The sequence below is a fragment of the Streptopelia decaocto genome (assembly GCF_964273445.1).
Source record: "Streptopelia decaocto genome assembly, chromosome: 3".
Taxonomy (NCBI): domain Eukaryota; kingdom Metazoa; phylum Chordata; class Aves; order Columbiformes; family Columbidae; genus Streptopelia; species Streptopelia decaocto.
In genome coordinates, this window is record NC_138656.1 from 39,379,709 (window position 1) to 39,404,391 (window position 24,683).

Consider the following 24,683-nt stretch of genomic DNA (forward strand, 5'->3'; position numbering starts at 1 on the left):
ATGAGGTGGTCACTGAACTATAAAGTGGAGTCTATTTAATATTATGACAGGCATCTACAAGGATACAAAAGAAAAAAAAAAAGAGGAAACTTCAGAGAAAAACTCAGTATTTCATGTAAGATATCATTAGAAACACAGCATGTTTTCTATTTTAATTGAAGTTTTAAATTGATCTGTGCAGCCTTAAAAGTGGCAACACTAGGTCAAGGAAAAGTGCCTGTTAAGACTGTGTCTGTATGTTTACTTTAATAATTAAAGCTAGTTTACATTGTGATATTGCTGATTTTTGAAGAGGTAAAGCCCAGGTGTTTTCATTTTGCTGCTGCTTGTATTTTTTCACAAAACTCTATACAAATTTTGAGTTTTGTGTCTTTGTGAACTATTGCATGCTTCCTAAACTATTCCCAGGTTGCTGCATTGAAGTGGCTTGCTGCTTCTGGTCAGGGGAGTGGGTGTGTCTTTCTCTTCTTAGTCTGTTAATCTATCACAGTCATCTTTGTTTAATGTTCATTTCATGTACCTGCATTACACAGTCAAATTTTACTGTAGCTTGTATAAAATACTGTTTTCAAGAGAGAAAAGATGCCATCTCCTATGATTCCAAGTTTCTCATGAGCTACCCCAACATAATAAGCTAGGTATTTTTGAAGAACCATTGTTAGAAAAATATATGGTAGAAATAGCTTCTGTCATAAAAAGCTTTATCAGTTTATGTATCCAAATCAGGGAGAAGCCTGAATCAATGTAAAGGCGAAAATCTGAAAGTCATTCATAAAGCAGTCAGATACTTTCAGAACAAAATAATGGCTTAATGAAACAATCAAATCTTGTTACTATGTAAGTAAAGAATATTGTCACTACTGTTTAAGATTTGGAGTTCCTGATTTTATCTGGATCAGTAAGCTTATTGTATACTTTTTTTTTTTCTGGACTATTTAGAGTATACTTTAGGAAAACCTGAACTACTTTTAAAATGGTGTAATCTTCTAGTATATATAGGAATGTGTGTGTGTGTATATAATGATATCGCTCTCTCCTATGGTATATGGGCCACTACACAGTACATCCCCATTTTCCCATTAGCATCCTGATGCTAATAACGACACAACACGTCAAGTTATTAATATTATTATTTATTATTTTGTCCTTAGATAAACATTTTTAGAACATTTTTAAATGGAATGTTATTTATATGCAATATATAAAAATGGAACATAACAGAAGCTTTCTGATCCAAAGCATGTAATTCCTGAATGTAATTTTGTGTCTAGAAAAGTCAACAATTCACTTAATTTTAATACTTTAAGAAATTACTAATGAAGAGCCTGACAAAAGTGCCTCAGATGTTTAAATGTTTTACTTCTGGTACATTTAATCAAGGCATAACAGTAATGTATTTTCATCACTCTTGGACCTAGAAAGACTGGAAAATGAATTATCATTACCAATCCAGGATTGGTTTTTGTTTTGGTTTGGGTTTTTTTGGTCATTTTTGTTTGTTCATTTGGGTTTTGTCGGTGGTGGTTTTGGTTTTGGTTTCATTTGGTTTTACCAGAAGGCTGCTTGCTTTTGAAGTGTTAAAAATGTTCAGTGGGTCTTCTCATCAGAGAACGTTACCACGTTGTAGATCACTAAACAAGGGCAGCAGAATCTTAATTCTTAAATCCAATCTACCAAAGACAAAATTGTTTCCACGTTTCCCAAATATTTTTGAGTGTTCAGATAAACATGCCTCTAAAAAGGGGACAAAAAATATGCAGTCACTGGATTTTTTTATTGTCTTGTATTTCATATGGAAGAATTGGAAGGTAATAGCATTAAAATTGTCACATCTGTCAGCAAGTCCACAATTTCAAGGATCTTTTTTAATCCTTGATACAGTTAAGTATTGCTTACTTGTAAATAAAAGGGCAAGCAGATAAATGGAACATCTTGGGTGAGAATTACTAGCATTAAAGTTATTACCAGGGTGTTTCTGTGGTAGGAGGCATGATAACTGACAACACTGAAGACATCTGAATAAGAATTAGTAATTTTATAGCACAAGCAGTGAAAGATTTAATGAAGGCACTGAATCATCTAACAGTGGAGTGTGATCCATGAAAACAGAAAAGACCAAAGACCTTTTTTTGTAATCGCAGAGGAAAATTAAGGATGATGTTACAAAAGGAGCTATGTATTTGGAATATGAACAACAGGACCAGACGAGAGAACAACCCTTATTAACTGCACTGTAGTATTATTGCACTACTGAACGCCAAATTTCAGGATATTTGAAACAGATCAACCTTGAAAAGGCATTGATGAGAGTGGAGTATTCTATAAGGGATAGGCTTCATAAAGTGTCCTAAGATCTTAAAAGCAGGATTATGGTGTCCAAATCATTAAACTTGACAGCTTAAGATGTCATCCACACATTATACTTTTTGCAGAGTAGTCATCAAATTAGGTTTGTCTGCAGGTTATTTTAGCCAGGGTTTTGGAGGGTTTTCTAGTCATTGGTACTGATATTCACAGTCTGTGGTGTCCGAGATAACTAATTGCATGATAACTTTCAAAAATCTACCTAAACTACAATGACGTTTTGTGGCTTCATAGTTTATAAATAGTATTAAAAGCATATATGTACAAATGTATAATGGGAAACATGCCTGGATATTGCTTCTCATGAATCCTACTATTTTGAGATTTTTACTGTTAAACCTACATATTAATGAGAAACCTGTTGATGATATATAAATAACAAAAATTTAGGGCTTTAAAATTTAATGGTCTTAAAAAATGTAGATGGATTTTATGCTACTATCTAGACAGTTGTTACTGATGCCATTTTAGTTAGTATCTCTGAAATGTTTAAGCTTTTACAAAGTTCAGTATTTTTGATTGAATATATAATTTAAGAATCTTTTCCTAAAAAGTGTGGGTGGAAAAGAGAACCTAAGACTAATCTCATCAATATATTTTATTTAAGCAAATGCTTCTAATCTGAATGTTTTAATACTAAATAACATGATAAAACACTATTTTGTACACAGAGAAATCCAAGCTTCTCCCAGACCCAGATCCTGATGTTGAAACTTACAGTGGTAGAGTACTAGAAATCAAATCTGTTTCTGATATTTCACTTCTCATTCAATTTTTAGTTTTTAAATATATGATTACATGTGCTCATTGTACAGTGCTGAGTTGCTGGACTAGCTCACTCAAGAGATTTTAAGATAAATTTTATATTTCTTTTGATGCATACAATTTGAACTGGGACAAAGAATTTAAACAAATATTATGATAAAATGTGGGCCCAACTCAAAGCTCTTTGGACCTCGGTCACACATTGCTTGCATGCTATTAGTGTGGAAATGTGCTTTTTCTGCTTATGTTCTGCTTCCCTATCATCAAAACAAGTTTGAAACTTCTAAAAAGAGAACAGTAAGTGAGTGGGGAAACATTTTCTTCAGTGGAGTTAGAATATTGAAAAAACAAAAATAAAGCTGGTCATAATTGGAAGCCCACATTTAAACCGAACAAAATTACACAGGCATATTTTTGTTTTCAGCAATTAAAAAAATGAGGGAAAGGATGTAAGCTTAGACACCAGTCCTTGAGAGGATTACACAAACCTTTTCAAAACTAAAAATTACTTTCATTATTTGTTACTAAAATTTCTATTGATGTATACTTTATTTGTAATTTTTTTTAAAATGTTTCAGGAGAAATCATTAATATGTCTTGCATTTTTTGTATATTAAAAGTCATATACATTACTTGAATCTATTATTTTTAAATGACCAAGAGGTGATCACAAACTTTTAAAAACTTCTACAGTAATTGATACAGCCTCATGAATGCCAGTGACTTTTGGGAACTAAATCCCTCTTCTTGCTGTGAATGTTTGAGGACAATATATCTGAAATTTGTTTTCTAAGCTTCAGTAATTCATAGAGTGACAACAGCCTTCTGCTTGGTTTCAGTTCTCTTATACTTCAGGCTGTCTTCAGCAACATAGCTGTATATGCTTTATATATGCTTTTCACTCTGAGAGTGCTGGTTTTGTAGATGCACTGATGATTTTTGTAACACAGTATGAATTTTACTGTATATTTTCTGTACTAGATCCATGATGTATTATCTAGGATTTTAATGCTTTCCTTACGTAAGCATGCATTCCAGGCTTGGTGCCAGCTTCATCCTTTCTTCATGGTTTTTACGTATCATGTAAACCTTGAATGAAACTTGGGAAAAAATCTGCAGAAAAAGTGCAATCTGACTATATATTTAAACGCTAATGAACTGGGCCCTTGTTTTGTAATAGAGTTTCCTTGAGATCACATATAATTATTGGCTTTTACATCTTATTTCACTCATCATTATACAAAGAGCATCCGTTTTATGTTTTTATTAATATTTATTATTTAACACAAATTTTGTAGCTTTCTTTTTAAGATGTAGTAAGTAAAGCTTTTGTGAGGTATCTGGGGATTGATAAATAATAGTTGTGTATTTTTGTGATGTTACTGAAATAATATTGGTTTTTTTCTTATTAAAGATACAATAATAATTCTTTTTTAATAATTAAACTAATTTAGTAAGCGCAAGATGGAGGCGCTTTCCTACAGATTATGCTTCCACCTCAGAAGATGAATTCGGATCAAACCGTAATTCTCCTAAACATACCCGTCTACGTACTTCTCCAGCCCTGAAAACCACACGACTGCAGAGCACTGGGACAACAGCGCAAAGCAGCAATACATTCAAGCACAGAATAAAGGAGCAGGAAGACTACATTCGTGACTGGACTGCTCACCGAGAAGAAATAGCAAGGTTGGTTTTAAAGAAGAGCCTCTAAACTAACAAAGATGTGTACCCAACAATTATACAGGTACATATACAGGAGAAAGAGAGCTAACGAATTTTTTTTATCACCCTACTTGCCATTTCCATTCACTAACTGAAGTCTTCTGATGAGAGACTGACAGTCAGAATGCTCATGTTACCAGCACATCTCTTTCTAATGACAAAAGAGAGTAATTTCTGACTTACAGCAAGATCCCAGAATATGAACTTTTGGTTTCATTAGTCAGACTTGCAGAGGTACGTTGTGTTGCACTCTTAGTTGTTAGTAATGTATATCCTGAGGCTGAAATATATCCATAGATTTTGTACTACCTTTACATGCATATTGAGGTAAAATTTCAGATCAATGCATGGGTGATGGAGATAGGAAAAAGTGATTTTGACAATGTGAGGGACCGTGTTCTCATTTTTGGTTTAACTAGATGTTATTTCATGTTAGATATTTTGTTATTTAAATCATATATATTCACCAAAAAGTAATTTATTTTGTTGCAAGTCCCTGAGATTAGTATTGTAATTCCTTCCATTACTGCTGATAGAACTCTACTTCAAGTGAACCAAGGTAGGCAGTTCTACTGATGCCAGTGTTCAGGTTCTGAACCTTTTCACAAAACTTAAATTGGAAGCCTAAACAAGAAAAGTGTTTTCCTTTTAAAATTAATCTTAGCACTGTGGTCTCACAGATGTGAAGCAGTATGTTTTCCTTAGTGTGATTAATTATTTTTTGTTTCCTTTTTTTTTTCAACAATTGTATTTCTAGTGTGGTATGTGCAAAGGGACAACACATAAGAGAGTCTGATAGCATCTTGATAAATCATGAAGTAAACATCTTCAAAGACTTCTTCCTAAAGCAACCTTTTCCAAGAATCTAAAGTTAGAGACAGATATAGGGAGGAATGTGTGTATATGAGGAAGAAATTTGAAGATAGCCATAGCATATTACTTATTCCTTATAAAAAGTGCTGCTGAACTTCTGGCTACATTTTTGTCATCTGGGAGAGACTGGCACTGGAAGTAATTGATGATTCAATCTAAACTGGTTTGATGGTTAGCTTTGCAGATTTTTTTTCTTCCCCTGTGTTTCTTACCATTTTCTTCATTTAGATACTGTTTTTTAATTTGTTTTGAAGGCTATGTACTTAGCCTACATGTTTAAGCTTCTTTATTTCCAGGGGAAATGGTGAGAGGCTTAAATCAATATTGCCAAATTTGTGATTGTGTATAATAATTTCACACAAAGTGCATTAAATGAACACATTTAAGGTTAAGAAAGCTAGCACTCAGCTGCTGAGAAATGCCAGACTACTGCTTTGTCTGGTCACTGCTTCCAACACCAGTTCCCTCAATTGGCTTCTGCTGAGCCCCACTGTTCTAGGTCACTAGTTGGTCCTTTCTGTGCCTCTGTATCTCTTTGTACTGATTCACAGTGTTCCTCCCTTGGCATTAAGTTTAACTTCTGTCCTTTCTAAGATAATTTTTGTCTCTGCTCCCTTTCCCTTGCTAACCGTAGTCTCCTCTGTATCATTGCCTGCCCTGGGTTTTGTTTGCTTCCCAACCCTCAGGCCAGCCTTGGTGATCTAAGTCCCTTCAACTCTGTTTAGACTTTTCAAAAAGAAGGAAAAGATAGTTATAGTTCTCATTAAAATTGGTTGATTTCTTGTTGTTGTTGAGTAAGTTATTAGATTAGACAGGTGTAAGGGTAAGTATTCCATTAAATAAATATGCAGCTGAAAGTAGTGTAGAGACTGTATTACAAACATTTTATTGCATCCATGTTACCATCATATTATATTTTAACTGGTCTTCCAAGATTGACCTAGTTTGCACTCCTCACAGCCTCTACAATTTACAGATATTAAAAAGATGTTTAAAAAAACTTAATGGAATAACTAAATTTAGTCTAAAACCAGTTTGGCCTGGAGGGAGTATACACCCTCAGAATGACAGGAGATTCTCTTTTATTTAAGGATTTTAAAACATCATTACAAAATAAACTGACTCAGTGTAGGCTGTGTGACATGGTAGACAAAGCGTTAATTTTTTTTGGTAATCCAGCAGTTCCAAACTATTACAGATAACTCAGAAGTATTCCTATTTAATCGTGTTTTTTCTAATACTGTGGGTATTCTTTCACTAGAGGTAAATAGGAACTAGAATTCCATGCTGTAGAAAAACCTGGTCATGGTCTCCCCATCCCAAGTCCAGTATTGTCACCTTTTCACTTGTGTTGGAAACCGCGTCTGTCCATTATGTAACTGGGTAGTGAGTCTGCTCACTGAGCAAATCTAATAGCAACATTTCCAGGAGAAGGTTGGGGCATTAGAGAATTTGAGGTTTATTTTAGTTTTGCCTCCCTGAATTGATTTGCCTTGTATTATTACTAGGTCTGACACAGGAAGCAGTAGAAATCTGCAAGGCAACCTACAGTTGAGACAGAGTAAATGGTGTGTACCTAAAGCCTAAGCCTCTTCTCCTTGATTATACAAGACATACTCCTTATATTTAAGCAATAGTTTCTGTTTCTAAAAGTTAATGTCGAATGACTTGAAAACTTCATTTATGAAAAGTCAGGCCCAACTCTCAGCTGGTTTATAATTTTTTCATAGTGCTTTTGCGTTAGTGCTCTGCCTGTATTGTTTCTATACGGAAACGTTGAGTACTGACTATAGCTCACTATCACATTGAAACTAATTCCAGATGTTGCTCACTTGACTAGTGTTTGACTATGATGATTGTCTAAACAAGTTGCTTGCCATCCATGTTAAAGTTGTTTACTATGATATTTTCAGGCTTCTTCATTTGAATTCATTTTTATATAGACATCTGACATTTTATGTAATTTTGATTGCTTGGCAAGAGCTCAGTCGAAGTGGTTGTGGCATATTGAAGCATTGCGGATTTCTGTGGAGGGTTAAGTCTTAATGACTGGTATACTACTTTTGATTACAGTGTTTAATGACATTCGTCTTTTGGAGGATTTACTGATAATTGAAATTTACTAGCTTTTACTTTCTTCACAACTATTCATTAAATACCTAAATTTGTCACAGACATTCCAATGTGATTATTAACAACTTCTCTATTTACAAAATAAAAGTTACATGGTTGTGTGAAACAAAGGAAGTAGGTGTTTTCTCCGGTATCTCTAGTACTTAGAATATGAGCTCAGACCTTGGAGTTTTAATGGTATGTATTTATAGATATAAGAACATGAAATAGAAATTAAAATTGATCCAAAGTATGCAGTAATTAGATTAAATTAATTAATGTGGAAAGGCACTTACCATATTTTAATTTATTAAAATGAAAAATTGACTTGGTTTCTGCTTTAGTATTCCAGTCTTTGATAGTTTGAATTTAGAAATACTGTCTTGAGTAGTCATGGGTAGTTGCTGCATATTCTTCTACAGCCTTATCCCAATTATATGTATATCTATGCTGCACAAGGTTGCACTTCATGGCAGATTGCTGCCACAAAATCCGTTGTTGGAATTTGACTGGAAATTTCTGTTTGCCTTTCTAGTTTCAACTCTGCTCACTCCATCTTAAACTATCTCTAGGTCAATGATATCTATTCTTTTTGACTTGAAGACAAAGTGAAAATAAAGAGCAGAAAGAAGCTCACCTTTAAGAAGCAGTGACCAGCATGGTGTGCATGGTTGTCACATGGCTGTACAACTCCTTCCACTTAAGTGGCCGGTGCTGCTGTTTGGAGTCCTTGGTAGCACAGAATTAGCACTGTTAACTTCTCTGCCTTCAGTCCTCTCAGACAGAAGTATGACAAGGGTTCACTTGTTCGGCTGCTCTGAATTCTAGGTTTCCTGAACTGCCTGATCCAAGCTGGAGATTCAGGATGCCATAGATGTAGAGAGCTTTTGCTTTTTGGGTCTGTTTTTGTTTTGTTTTGGGCTTTTTTCCCTTCTTCTTTTGGAGCATCTTAGGCAGGAGTAGCACAAGCAGAGCTGGGCAAGCTTCCTCCCTGTACTGAGCTGAATACAGAGCAGAGCTATATTTTTTGATGTGGTGGATCAGAAGAAAGGAAAAGGAATCTTCAGCTGAGAATTCAGGTGTATTTGCGTAGTGCTGTCATATCCAAGTTTTTACAGGCATGATTTGTTTTTCTAAGTAGAAAGCTTGTCTTGATTAAATTTGAGGACTTAGGTTACTGGTCTGGAATTTCAGACATGTAAGCAGCTTGATATGAGCAAGGTGCAGGGCTGCTATATAGCCAGAGGTCCTGAAGAAGTTCTTTGCAAGTAGGTAGACTGTAAATGTGTTCTGGACGTTTCAGGTTTACTGCATGTACACGGGTCATCTGCGCAGTATTTTCAGCGCATTTCTAGTGCACTCCATATATTGGATGTACTGCATGTTGCACACATCTCTGCTTGGGAATCTTAGAAGGAAAATGGGGATGCTTGAGATCTTTTGAGATCACCTTCTACCTTCTTCCCCTAGAAAGGCATGTTATTAAAAGCTTCGGTTAAAATTTTCTTTTATGATTCTAGAAATAAACTTCACATTTAGAAGGACAGAGACATTTTCATAGCAAACTTATCAGGAACTAGAACTTAGAAGCTCAAAGGCTGCAGGTTGGGCTCTACTGGTCCAGAAGTATTTGTAGGGGAGAATGTAACACTCTCTTTATTACTAGGATCAGTCAAGATCTGGCTCTCATCGCACGGGAAATCAACGATGTAGCAGGAGAGATAGATTCAGTGACTTCATCAGGCACTGCCCCCAGTACCACAGTAAGCACTGCTGCCACCACCCCTGGCTCTGCCATAGACACTAGAGAAGAGGTAGGAGATCTTCATGGAGAAATGCATAAGGTTCTTCCTTTTCTTTATTTCTTTTGCTTTTAGCATTTTGCATAGCTTTTTTTAGTTATTTCCACTCAATCCCTATGCATGCTCTCTACATTGTTTTTTGATTTAAAGTTCCTTTACATTTCAACAAACAAACCAGAAATTATTCTATGAATACAGCTTGTCAAAAGGATGCATACTATCTATCTCTTTTTTTTTCCACGAAACACAGGACAAGATAGTTACTCGTTTCTTGCTTGTCTGAAGCCTTAGATACCACTGGGTATCTAAGTGCATACTAGTGTGCATGCACAAATATATATGAATGTATATACATTTAATACTTTGCATAGCTATTAAAAACAAAAAGGTCCCTTTTTTCACAGGTGACATTAAAGTTTTGTCTTCTGAACATTGAAATACTTAGGTACCATCAGTCAAAAATAACTTTAGATTTTTGTTCTTAATAACATTATCAAAAACTGCCTTGAAATTAGTTTGACTTATGCTTCTAATAATTCTTGTTTTCTTTGACTGTCTCTGGTGTGCTGCTCCATTATTATATTGACTAACTAACTTGTTCTAGTAACCATCACAGGTCTAATGCTGGTGAACATATTAATCTGAATTTTAATCATCACTTTCTACCATATTACAATTTATCCTAATAAGTTGTAAAAGTTTATTGCATTTTTTTCTTCGTAGTATTCCTTTCAAAATGTGTTTATTCATTTTTGTGTGCATAAAGTTTGGTTAAAACATAAGTTTACTGTGTTTAGTATAAAATGGTCTTTTTCTGTGGAAATAAAAAGATAAACACTGATAAGAAATCTGTGTGAGTTGTATACTCAGAAAAACTGTAACTGCACTCACATAGATTTTGATTTTAATTCTCATGGATTTATGGCTGAACTGTAAGGAAGTAAAATGCTCATTTTCTCAGGTCCAGTTAGACCACTCCGATTTTTGTATTACTAAAAAATCACTTCTTAAACTATTGTACAGTGTGTACTTACTACTGCAGGTGGCAGTATCTCCTTTCAGTAGGTATAGGTATTTCTGTAACATTATGACTAATCTGGGAGAAAATCTAAATTTTATAGTACTGTACTTAATTCCACAGATATTTTCCATTAATCAAAGGAATAAATTATTCAATACCAGTTTATAGGTAACTGTTATGTTACCTGCCTGTAAGCAAAAAATTTCTGTGTGGTAGTCTAATTTTGCTGTGTATGTCTGGTATATGAAAAAAGACAAGGAATTGTTGCATAAGAGATACATCATTTTATACTGTCCAAGGCAACAGGATGATGTTTATTTGATAGTCTTCTTGTAAACTGTTTCATAAGGAAAAAAAATTGATCTGACCTTGCGTGTACGTAGTAGATATCATAAACTGCATTTTTCTTTTACCCCCCAGTTGGTTGACCGAGTGTTTGATGAAAGTCTCAATTTTAGAAAAATTCCTCCACTAGTGCATGCCAAACCACCAGAGGGGAATGGTCGGACTAATGATCCTAGACCTCAGCTAACAGATGCACTTGATCCCCCAACAATTACCCGGAGAAGGACTTGGAGCAGAGATGAGGTAAGTACACAACAGGATTGTCTCTGGTAATGTGTCTATTTTAAGCTTTTGCTGTTGTCTCCCCACTTAAAATTCTAGGCTCTATTCTTTCTTTCCTACCTGTAGCAGGTAGCATTATTACTGGAAGAAATATTTGTGTATCATTTAATTTCCAAATGTTAAAATATGTTTGTTTGTATACGATACTAATTAAAACACAATTATGGGGTTTTTTTTAAGTTAAAAAAAGCTTTCAAAATATATATAATTATTTGTATTTAATTCCCATTAAACTAATAATATGCTTTTTTATTAAAAACCTATTGCAGGTTATGGGGGACAGTTTGCTGTTGTCCTCAGTCTTCCAGTTTTCTCGCAAGATACGACAATCCATAGACAAAACAGCTGGCAAAATCAGGTGAGTTTGTAAAAATTCTTGTTATTACTGAAAACGTTCTGCTCTCATCACTAATGCATAACACAGATAAAGGAAATTTATTTAGTAGCAGCTCGTGTTTTTAAAAAAGTAATGTTGCCTATGGGTTTTTTTAGTTTTCAGAAAGATTTGGAATTAATAATTTTTCCATTATTGTTTGTGTGTATTTCACATTATGTGAAGATAAATATCAGCAAAGTTTCTATGGACAGAACAATATCCATCATACTTCCAGCAAAGGAGCTGTTCCAACACATGCAAATGTTGTGCAAAATCTACATGACCTCTATCCAAGTCTTGTAAAACTCTCTTCCTTAGAAGATAAGGTTAAAATGTTGCTGAACTGTAAAACCAGGCTGTGTACATTTGTCAAATTGTTGTAAGGATCACCCTGGTTAGGAAGAAAAACAGAGAAGAGCAGTTTCAGTAAATCCTTCTGAAAAAAAACTTGCTCTGGAGACAATGTTGTCACTATTGAGATCTAAAGCAACAGATGTAACCATCTCTTATTTTTAATGGAAAATGCCTGCATAGATAGATTCCTGCATAAAATGTCATAGTAGCTAACAGGAAGTATATACATGTCAAAAATGAGAACATGTTGCTGTACCAACAGCTCCATTTCACTTGAGTGAGTGTACAACCATTTGGTGACCACTTTGAGCAGAATAAATAAAAGTTCTAAATGCAAGGATCAGATTGTATAATTCATGTGTCCTCCTTCATGTCTTCGTGCAGTTAATAATTTAAAAATTGAGTAGAAACAGTAAATAGTAAAACAGTAAAAATTTTAAAATAGTATATTAAAAATAAGAAAGAGATTTGGCTGAACTGCATGTAGTTTTCTGTATTGGTTATATTGTCTAGGAAGTGTTAGATATTGAAATCTTAGATGGGTGACAAATTAATCATCAGATTACAAATTTATTTCACCATAGGGTGATGTAACTAGTAAAAGCAGCAAAATACTAACATATCTGAAGGTTATATTCTTGTAGGAGTACCAAAAAAAATTTATCTATAAATTGGTAAAAGCTACAGGTTATCTGCCATTTCTAGTCCTGGTCTCGCTAGTAGGAGCGTATCACTGAGTGAAGAATTAAGACTTTAAAGGCCTGCAGTATATTCTAATTATTTCTGTTCTAAGGTTGTCTGTGTGTTTTTACTGGTGGTTACAGGTAACATTTGTGAGTACTTTATTCCCACTATCTCAGAATGTGTTCTTGGACTGATATTCATCTCATTTCTCTTTTTCCAACTCGCCATTTTGGGGCTACAGGATTATAATATTGGAAATAGGTCATTGGCTGCCTTTCCCTCTTTGGTTTCTCCAGATACGTTCTTTTATGTATCCCACTATTTATTTGAATATCCCTAAAGAAAAGACATAAATGTATTTTACTATGTAAGATTTGGATACATACGAGTTTGTGAAATGCAGGTGTTGTGCAATATGGTTACTCTCAAAAGCTGTGCCAAATTAACAGAGATCAACTTCATTATGCAGAATTTATTCCAAATTTTGCGAAAGTTCACAAACTGTTCAAGTGTAATCAACCTCTGAGTGCATGCTATCATTTACTGTAATAGCTGATCTCAAATGATGAGCAATTAAATACATGCAAAGAGATACTTGAGAATGACCATTCTTTGAAAGTAATTTTAAAAGGTGTTTGAAATTTGGACACAGAAACAAAATATTACATGAAGTTAAGTTTTTCACATAATTATCTGGGAAAATACAGTGACATCCGTGAAGAACTATGCTTACCAATGTATTTTTTCTCCTTTTAAAGATGCATCATTGGAACAAGAATCTTGCTTATTTACTGACTTATTTGTGGTAGGCATCTAGGATGATATGTATCTTAAATTCCTCAGAAGCAGTATAGTAGGTACTCTTTCGTTATGCTGATTTTTCTTGACGGTTGGCAGTTTCTGTGAATATGTTGCCAGCACAGCTGTAGTTCACTTAAAAGAGAAGACTGAGTTCCGTACAGTGAGTTGAAACAAATTTATGTATGCAAATTCATTCTGAAAAAAGCAGGTAACTATAAAAACAAGTCTTGCACTTTTCTGATTAATATTCTGAGCTTAAAAGCTAATTTGGCTACATTGTAGTGAAGGTAATAATGACGATCATGTATGATGTAAAAATATAAGCATACCTATAAACATTTTATATACATGTAAATATAGTGTCATTGCATATTTCTATGAAAACATCGTGGAGAAACTTTAATAAGCAATTATTTAGCATATTCCCCAGAGCTATGATCAAAACTTCCTTTTTCTGCCACTCAGAATGGATTTGAATAATACGATGTTATTCATAACATCACTAGTATTTTGAATCAGAAAAGCAACAATAGTTTTAGAATTGTTTTTAGAGAGCATATAAGGTAGCTAGAACCTATTACAGACTTGATCTTAGCTTTGTTTTGATTATACAATTTCAGCCAACTGGTGTGCTTCTATTCTTTTTACTGGAGTTAAGCCAGTTAAAATTTCTGCCCCGAACAGATACAATAAGAATCAATCAGGATTTGTCCAGCCAGTAGTTGTGTATTTTTCCAAAGTACTTGAACCTTAGAGGAGAAATTTGTAGGGGCACCAGTGAGAGTAAGCCTGACTGGGTTTTCAAGGTCCTTCCTCAAATTTTCTTCTTCATGAATGTAAACCACTCTCCAGAGAACACAGACAGTATAAGGCAATTGCACTCCTTACAGATTGCATCATACATATTAAAGAAATGGCATCCTTCCCATTGGGCTCCAAATGGAGAAAGACACGCTTCCTGTGAACGCAAACACCCTTCCCTGCTGTTATATTTTAGTTGCAATAGCTAGCTTTACAAATGAACCAGTTTCACTTTGGCTAAAATTTATATTAAGAACATAAACATTTTCAGTCATTCTTGATAAGCAGATCTATCATAAAATAAACTCAAAACAGTCATGAAAATCAATTCATATGATGATAAAAGGAAATATATATCTTTTTGCTTGACTAGTTTCTTCCCCAGTTAATTAGAGCTGCTATTTCTGATTTCCAATTTATAGATAATGTCCCAAGTTCCACTGAGTTAAGAAATAGGATTGAGAGAAGCCTTCGACACTGTATTCCTCTCTGGCTTCTCCCAGTGCTGGCCACACTGTTTTGTTTTGGGTTTAGTGGGGGTTTTGTTGTTTTGTTTTTTTCCCCAAGTCCTAGTGTGGTGTGTTCTGGATGAACCAGATTCCAGTTCCTGGTCCTTTCCTTTCACCAAATCCTCTATATAGTCGTAATTTTCTTCAGGATAAAGTCATAGCTTTGTGTATTGCTGAGTTACTTTTTTTCTAATGTTTATTTATTCATTACATTGTGTAATCAGGTTTTTATCTGCTGGTGTACATTATATTTAAAAATTCTGCAGCAGTCTTACCATGTATCTCCTAAGCCATTTGTTGCTAAAAAATTATTGTGGTGGCAGTTTGTTTGCTTTTCTGTCTTTTATATGTGATAATGAGTTTGCAGGAATTTTTGAGATTATGGAGGAAGAGTTATGTAGGTTTTGAAGTGAGAAGACCAACATGATTTAATTAGCGCTCCACAATGTGAATGCAGTGTTATTGGCTTGCTTTGTAGCAGGCGAGTACCTTTTCAGTCAGGGAAAATCTAGGCAAAGCATTCAAGTCAGTGCAGGTACTACTTGTCAGACTCTGCAGCTTGCTCTGCATCCTGCAAAGTGCAGTGAAAGAAAAATGGGGACTGAGAACAAGCAAGTAAGAAATTTCAGGCAGATTTACCCCAGCAAGTTAGACTGGGAATGGCAAGAGCAGAAAAGGGCAAGCATTTATAAATATTTTCTTTGAATATAAAGAGTATGGTTGGAAGGAGAAAGAGCAAAGGAGACAGAGATTAAGACCCCTGGGAGGTTAAAATGTACTAAATGAAAAACTGAAGAAAATGTTGTAAAAAGCAAATAGTCTGGCTAAAGTTAGAGCAAAAACAGATCACCCTGCCCACTTCATAGTGGAAATAATAACTTTTTAAAAATTACTGCTTTTGTTTTTCTCCTCTTGTTTTATTAATAAAATGACCTATGAAATGGAAAGCTGTCAAATTGTAAAAGAGATGTAAGAACACCATCTCTAAAATAAAGACTGAAAATACCACATACACAAGCAGAGGCATTAATCACATAAAGGCAGAAGTATTTTAATATAGCATGAGCAAGAAGGTAAATGAAAATAACAGGAAGTATCGCAGTAACTTCTATATTTTTTTCCTACTAATTCTGTTTACTCATGTTCCTGCTGATTTCCAGAATAATGTAAATCCTATTAAAATATGGAAAGTACAGCTGTGTAACATTCTCTGTGTACTGAATCAAAATATTTCCAGGTGTTGCCTGTCTTGTTTTATTGTAAGATCCAAAAAGGATTTAATTTGCTCTGCTTTTTAATTATTTAAACTCATCAGTGTCAGGCAAGTCCTAAATTTTCCGTTGTAATTGTACTTTCTAGCATTCAGGTTTGCAGTTTTATGGCTTCAAGCTTTTGCACTCCCTTCCAGAACATAAAAGCAATCTTGTCAGATCTCTGATGATCAGCTTCGTTACACAATGATGGCACTACTTGAGGCCAGAAAGTGTGTCCTGTTTTCTTCACTGTAATTTTGATTACTCTTCCCCCAAGAAGTATGTATAATGTTTATTCTTTGTATGCTTTGTACTTTAATACATGAAAATCGCTTGCAGAAGTGTCATTTGCTTCCATTCCATTACATCATAATGTGAGAGCAGCACTTTATCTCAGTGAAACATCTGACAAATCCATGTTCTGAAGCAGCAGTGAGTGAAGACCTCAAAGACACAAGAGTTAAAGCTGCTTCAGGATGGGCTGTCTACAGGCATCTATGTGCTGATAGGATAATACAGGCTGTATGTTTGGAAAAACTAGACTTTTGTCACAGGTTGATAATACGGTATAAGTAAGTGAAAAAAGATTAACAGAAAAACAGTAGTGAGTCTCTAGATTGCTTTCAAATTCTTAGTCTTTATGAAATGCAAGGTATTGTGAATTTCCAGCTTAAAAATTATTTGCTCAGAGACCTACCTACACTAATAACTTCTTTAAAATGTACTAGTTTTTGGTTATGACTTTAAATTGGTTTGGTTTTTTGCTTAGCAGTTTTACTGCATCTATTTTTGTACTTCTAACTCTGAAATACCAATTAGAAAAGAAGTGAATTTGGACTCCTGTGTGTTATCATGGTGTCACTGAAAAAAAAAAATAATAGCCAGACCTTAAACATCTGCACATTCCTTTTTTGTTGTTGTTTTTCAATTCTGCAAATGTAGAGAGTTTAGATGCTATTCATGATACGACAATGAAAACAAAAATTATTTATCACACCTGGGAAGTAAACCATTAAAAATGAGGAATTTCACAGTATGCTGTGGAGCTTTATAAATAATACAAGTGACTTCTTTAAACGTTTAATACAAATAATACTTATATTAACAAATCATGTCTATATAGTTTGTGTGTTGAGACTTTTCAATAAAAACTTTTATGAAATGCATTTTTCTTTTAATTTTCTGATAATTTTATTTTTCATTAAATTAATATAAAATACAAATGTAAAAGACTTGCATTTAGTTACAACTGTTAATCTTTGTCTTTTGTTTTGCAGTTGTTGTACAATGCAGTGTTAGTAAGGAATTCTCTGTCTACTATAAAATAGTTACCTTTTTAAAAAATGTCTCTGTGCTGAAGGAAAGAATCAGCTGTGTCTTTTCAACATTTTAAGCGAGTATTTAGTGATAGAAATTGCTTTTTAATGTCAATAATAGTCATCTTGCTGAAACCCTGTATGCTTCCCCGAAAATTTAAACTATGTGTTTGGATTCTGTCAGTTTTCAATATTTCAAATTTTAGTTTTATTCCATGGTCCCTCTCCTGCTTTCTTGTATCAAGGATCTAATCTTTCAGTTTCTTTATTTTTGTCTATTTTAAACTTATTGTTCTTGATTTTTTTTTTTTTCTAGAATACTATTTAAGGACAAAGACAGAAATTGGGAAGAAATTGAAAACAAGTTGCGAGCTGAAAGTGAAGTTCCTATTGTGAAAACATCAAGCATGGTATGAATTCCATTGGTTTGAATGAGCTTCTGCTCTAATTTTTATATAGTCAGTAGAGGAATGTGTTATTTCAATGATATAAAGGCAAAAATCTTTAGAAGGTTTTATTTAGACGTTTAGTATAAACTTAATCTTCTTTAATAATTGCTGAGACTTACTGTCTTATAAAGAAACAATCTTAAGTTCAGGGGAAATACTCGGATCAAGAAAATAATAAAAGGAGTTCAGACTATATACCTACTTAAAACAAAATGTAGCAACCACTAGTTTGAATACTGGATTACTTTTGAATTAACTTGGTTTACAATGTCAAGATTACTTTACCTACTGATTATTAATACTTAATATACAATACTTAATACTATTAATACCAATTATTAACATTTAGAGAAATAGTTGTGTTTTGCTATATGGGAATGGAAATAATCTGTAGACACATTGCAATAAAAGCACTCCTCAATGAAAAATAATCATGTTGATTTTGTGTGGAAGTGATAACTAGAGTTCTAGTTGACTCATGTAGTCATCTGCCCCTACCTAATGAGGGCCATTTCATGACCCAGCTGCGTGGCAGCATGAGGGAATGGAGGATACATGTTGTTTCCTCGTAGTCTTCTCCTCTGCTTCTAAACACAGAGTGCAGAGTTTGAAAAACATCTGTGCATGTGTGAGCAGGTGGAGAGCCTGGCTACATTAACCCATCTTGCGTGCCAAGCTGTTAAGAATGTCAACTTAGAAAGGCAGTTTTCTTTTCCGAGGGAAAGGTGGGAGAGGAAACTCCTTCTCTCATACTTTGTACCGAACTGCTCAGAAGCAGCGAACACGCTTCCTCTGGCATTGACCTGGCTGGCACTTCTCTGTTACCTCATCACTAGTTATTAAACTCATCCAGATTGATTTTTCCTGGAAGTATTAAAAACCTGGCCTGTAATTTCTACAGAATAGTGTATTTCTTAAGCACAATCATTAATAACTCAGTGTTATAATTTATTAGATACACTGACAGTTTTTGCTGTTTTTTTTAGAGTTCAATTAAGCAAATTACTCACAGAAGTTTCAAATTTTAAAAATATGATAATATAAGGAGTTTCTCTTACCCTTCCATTTCTGTCCAGATTGGAGTTTAGTATTTTATGTTCTAAATGCCATGAATATGGGGGGTTTAGGCATTCATTTGAAAAAAGAAAATGATTAGTTCTATATTTATTCATAAGTTTAACATTTAAAAAAATTTTTTTTCAATGTATTAAATCATCTCACACTGTTTGAAAGTGTATGGTTGTGGTTTGGTTTTTTTGTTTGTTTTTTTCCTTTATGCACTGATTTTTAAGTCTCTGCTTGGTTTTCAGAGCAATATATTATTCAAATGTAGTGCTTATTTTTACCACAGAATATTATTAAAAGTTAACAGAGGACAATTGTAACTGATGTTTGTTTTGTCCTTGGGACATTTATGTCCAGCTCAGATGTGGCATCTGCTTAAAGATATTGACTTCGTAAAATCCAAGGTAATCAATCTCTTTGCCACCCACAAAAGTCGTATTACTTAGTACAGAATAGGTTTCTATGATGGGTTAAATGGGTTTCTGAAATCAGTGCCTTTGAAAATTCTCAGCTTTTGAAGACCACTGATAGCTCTCCTCAGCAGCTGGATTAACAGTATTCTTCAGTGGAGGATCCCTCAGTTGTAGGATTTACATATTTATAGTTTAAGATGTGGTACATTTAAGGATTGTTGTGTTTCTCAGTGTGTTGCTGTGCTATGTCTGTGTTAGCAAGTAGTGCAGCACAGAGGAGAAAAATCTGTAAGGCGAACAAGTGCTGAGGACCCAACACTGATGTGCTGTGCAGAGTCTCGGGGGCCAGGGCCCAATGGTTGCGACAAAATCCCAGTGCAGTCATCTTACAGTTTTGACTCGCATCTGAACAAGGTTGTACATCACCCTATTCCATTAATACTGGGTTTATGCTGTAACTTTTCCTTAAAGGTTTGCTGTCACTTTGCCCATTTCTACAGAACCGTGGTGTCTGTAAGTCTGTGCTTGAGAAGAAGTAGCACAGGCAGATGAGCAAGGAACAGAGTGCGGTTTTCTTGATCTGAGCGATCAGCCACCGCAGAGGAGCTCTTGATTTCTGAGTGGGCCACAGCTGTCCAGCCTCAAGCACTGCCACCTGGGACTCATGGTGGATATGGCTGGACCACCACCAGCAAGGGTGTTCTTGATACCAGGAGGGGCAACCCAAATAACATACTGAAAAGGTTGGGGAGGGAAATTGTTTACTACTGGTAGGTAGTTTGGGTCTCTTTTTCCCTAATGAAATGCTTTTGGTTCTTTCCTAGGAAATATCATCAATCTTGCAGGAACTGAAACGAGTTGAGAAACAGCTGCAAGGTACCAATCTTGTTTCACTTTTCTCTTTTGATCTTGCTTGCTTGAAAACGTTTTTAATGTATGTCTATATACATGTATTATAATGAAACAAAGTCATCACATTTTATTAAAGTATCTTTACAGTATCAGAATTATTTTAAAACATGAGGGTGATGATATCCTGTCATATGGGTGAGAAAAGGCTCAACTGAAAGTGAAACAGTCCAGAGAATCCCAAAGGAATTATTTGTCAAACATTCATAATAGAAATATTTTGTGGGTAAATATTGAAACATAGGTGATAGAGAATCCTGAGATTACGCTTTATAAAATAGTATTTGCACATCAGTAATACCCTCATGTGTAGCACAGTTCAGTATAAAGAATGCACTGAGACCATAATCTATAGGAAATCTCAAAAACCCACTTTATCTGATACAATAAAATAAAATTTAGGATTAACTCTTGAAATCTTCTCTTCACACTACTGAATCCACTCTTTGTAATTGTGGAGCACACAGACTACAAAATACAAAAGTTACTTTGCTTTCCACATGTAAAGACTGTATCTGTATGAAATGGAAAGAAGTACATTGTGCTTACCAAGTCTGTTACTTAGATATATATTCCATTTATCAGAATGAACTTAAAAACTGAGTATATTTTAAAAAGAAGTTGCAGTCTTACTTATTGTTTATACTTTGTTTATTTTTTAATTTGGAGTGGTCAAATGGTTAGTGGTCCATGCTTATATATAATCATTATTGTATTTGTTGTAAATTTCCTATATTTGTTATTTTTAGTATTCAGATTTAATTCTACAGTAAAATATGTTTTTAAAAAGAATGTTTCAGAAGGTATCATTAACCATTTTTATAGACAAATTAGTATAAGTTTCATGCTCAGTTATAATTAAAAAAACGTTATATTATTTCAAATTCTATTGTGTCCAGAGAACATAACAAAGAAATAAGGCCCAGAGAAAGAGGCCAAGTCATTTCCTTGTGTATGCAGTGCTGTTCGAATACGTGTTAGTACAGTTTTGGAAGTTAGATGTTCTGTTAAAAGTGACAATGTGTTAACAGTACAGTAAAATGGAATTGTACCTAGGTGCTTCTGTTTGTCCTCACTGTGTGGAGGGAGGGGGACGATAAGTCCATCGTTATACATTGAAAAGGATAAATGATTGTTCTTTTATACAAATTTCATTCAGTCATGGAATTAGCTTTGGGGGGGTAAGGTTGAACAAAACATAATATAATGGTAATATTAGAGAAAAAGACCTTTAAAAATGACTAAAAAAATCCCATCTTTCAGTCCCTACAAGCTAATCATAGAAGTTTTGTCATCTTTCTTTCCTGTACACACATCAGACAGCGTTTAGTTTGTGCAGTTTCGTTTCATCTGAAGCTTTGATACATGTAAATGCTTTTAAATATATGTATCAGCTACATATATGTTGGATACACCACTCCTTTGTAGTGGGTAGCACGCATAAAAACTCATGTCTGTCATCATAATAATAAAAGTGTTAGAAGAGGATTTTCATAGTTTTTATGGTAACAGAAAATCTATTTTTTATGGTTTCTTTCCTAACTCTCTTGTGTTTTCTTGACTGTTTAGCAATTAATGCTATGATTGACCCTGATGGTACCCTGGATGCTCTGAGCAACCTGGGATTCGCCAGCCCCATCTTACCAGCTCAGTCGAAGCTGAAGTCCAGTCCCATTTCACAAAGTACCCGCCCCCAAGTGCAGCCAAACTGCCAGCCTGAAGCTCGAGCTCTTCGACCCGCCGCCGGCCCTGTTGCAGCTGAGTTTGAGAATGCTGAATCTGAGTCAGATTTCAGCATACATTTCAATAGGTTTAACCCAGATGGAGAAGAGGAAGATGCCACTCTGCGAGAGTGACATCTCAGTGTTAATACAAATACCTTTCATGTGGAATGTTTAGGAAAAATGAAAAAATATAATATTGGTTTTATAATTAAAAAAAAAGAAGAAAAAGGCTTGGTCAAACAGCAGTTGTTTTATTAAACCAGTTTTCTTTAACTGTGATGCTTTGACTGTCACACAAATCCTTGTCAAATCATAAAGATACACATAGATACCAGTGTAGGAAAGCAGATTGTGGCAGGTTTGCCCTTTGTGGTTGTGTGCTTTGCAAAAGAATTGTTATATCAGCAGTTTTCCTGTAATAGATTTATTTCTTTTGAAAAGCCATTGCAAGCAGTCTAACATTTAATGTTACTGAAACCCCAGATCTCTTTGCCAAGCTGCTCTAATGAATGGACTTCATCCTCTAAAGTTACATTTAATTCTGAATTAGATGATTTATGCAGGAAACATTATCTTTGACTACAATGACACATTACTGCAAAAGTTAAGACAGATTTCAGAAAGCATTCATTCTGTATACAGAAAATCTCACACAGTTCTGTGATTTCTATAACCTTGTTGCTGCATAAATTGTCTTGGGGATTATGAAGTTCATATATTATGTTTGCACTAAGATTTGCTGGGAGTGATAGGTGAACATATCAATATCATCAAACAGCAAGCAGTGTTTGGGTGTACATAGAAAACTGGTAATACTGTACTTGTATTATCATTGCAGTGTTTTAATCCACTTTCTGAAAGGACTATTTGGCACTTTTTGATCTTCTTCAACTGTCTTTTTGATGTTAATGAAAGTAGAAGTATTTCATATCTCATTTCTGTCCAAATGTTTGTTGAAACTAGGAAACAACTTTAAGCATACAGCAACATGGGACATTTTCAAGCATATTAAGGCAAATGGGCTCTCACCGATTCACATGCAATGGAAGCTTATGGAAGAAATTACTGTTTCTCGGAGTGATCATGAGATGTAAAATTTTCTGTAGGGGAGTTGGAAATAGAGTTGTCGTAATTTGCTTGATCGATAGATGCACTCCCAAGCAAATTATTTTATTTGCTTATGTATATTTTCCTGTAGTCTTGCTAGTAAAGCTGTCTCTGTCTTACATATTTAAAAGGATTCTGGAAGACAACTGCTAACATAGACATTTTGCGTATACCACTGAAAAGCAGGTCTGTTTAAAGTTTCCTATATAAGCCTATTTTCCTTATAAGTTGTCCCAGTAACTTAACATTTGGAAATAATAATAAGAAGAAAAATAAATTACTTTGTATTTCCAGAACACTGTAATTTGGAGGAATGTTATTTCTGTTAAATGTAACTAATAGACTGGAATTTTCGTATGTTTGCATCAGTCTCTATATATTAAGGTTAAAGATACAGTTTTGCAGCTTTTATGAAATGGTCTTTAATATTTCAGCAATAATCCTATATGACATTTGTTTAAAAAAACCTACTTTCTGTACACTTTTAAATTGTACAGGCTTTCAGAAGTCAGTCGAAGTTGGACCAGTTAATAAAAATGCAAAAACTTTTTTTGTAGAGATGTAAAAACAAAACCACTAATCTGTTGTATAATGGATTTCATATTTTCTTTAAAAAAATTAAAAGCAAACAGCCTTCATGTATGACTCAATATGCTCTACTCAGCTAACTGTGGCAGCCTGAACTACATGAGTTTACAGAGGCTATGTGAAAAGTTTTAGGAGGTGCAGAAGGGCAAAAATAAATTGAAACTAGAGCGAGGTGTTGAAAACTGAGCGTACCAAACCATCGCCATAGTTCCTTCTTTCGTTTAATGCTTGGGAACATAATTTTTCCGCAGACTCAAGTGGAAAGTAGAAAATGGCAAGGAAGGATTAAAGGTGCAGGCTCTTCATGCGAGATTCTGTTTGTGTTCTTTCAGGCCTTTATACCTTTACGTTCTGTAATAAGCATTTTGCATTACTATGTTCTTATTTCGTATGAACATGTTCTCCTTATTTATTTTTGTTACATTTATTATGTATGTTATTTTGTTATATGCATTTACAACTCCATTTTTAAATAAAGTGTTTCTGGAACTTTACGAATGTTGTGAATATGTAATTGAGAGCTGGGAAGTTCAGTCTTCCTAAAGTTTGACTTTTACTGATATAGGAAATGACTTTTTTTTCATAAACATCTTTTCTTTGGAAAAAGTTGCATTATTGCCACTGCTGCATCTTTTATTCTGTGCTAGAGGTATTGGCTCACTTTCCTGTACTCAGGTTCATTTCCACACTTGAACTGATATTTTTGTGCAAAGCTAGACGCAAAAATAATCCAGTGTGTCAGTCACCAAACGGTGGCTGTGTTTCCCTTTGTAGAATGGAAGGGAGTTAACGCACCTGCCAGCTGCAACAGTAGATGATTTCAGACTGCTTTCCTTCTGATTCATTTATTGGCAAACTTTATTGAACATTCTGACTTGTGGAACAGTGTAGCATTTTGTTGTTTCTTCCCATGTAATCTTTTCATCTATCCACCATACTTTGAGCTGAGGTTCTGAAGAGATTTTTTCAGAAGTTCTTAGGGAATCCAGCCAGTTAGCATCAGCTTTTGACATCAGCAAGTGGGGCTGACGTGCAGTGGCACAGA

General features: G+C 34.5%; 1 protein-coding gene across 7 annotated transcripts in view; it reads left to right on the top strand.

Moving 5' to 3' along the window:
- Window positions 1–24,132, top strand: part of CEP170 (centrosomal protein 170) — a 94,189-nt gene extending 70,057 nt beyond the window's left edge. For 3 of the 7 annotated variants that reach the window (XM_082047617.1, XM_082047622.1, XM_082047618.1), the window contains 7 exons: window positions 4,584–4,818; window positions 9,506–9,683; window positions 11,083–11,250; window positions 11,559–11,647; window positions 17,700–17,793; window positions 20,135–20,186; window positions 21,789–24,132. In XM_082047617.1, coding sequence (XP_081903743.1) covers window positions 4,584–4,818; window positions 9,506–9,683; window positions 11,083–11,250; window positions 11,559–11,647; window positions 17,700–17,793; window positions 20,135–20,186; window positions 21,789–22,075 — 1,103 coding nt within the window. In that variant the 3' untranslated portion in view covers window positions 22,076–24,132. Of the gene's footprint in view, window positions 1–4,583; window positions 4,819–9,505; window positions 9,684–11,082; window positions 11,251–11,558; window positions 11,648–17,699; window positions 17,794–20,134; window positions 20,187–21,788 lie in introns of those variants that run through there. The other 4 variants (XM_082047619.1, XM_082047620.1, XM_082047621.1 and 1 more) reach the window with 4 other exon arrangements.
- Window positions 24,133–24,683: the final 551 nt, after the last annotated feature.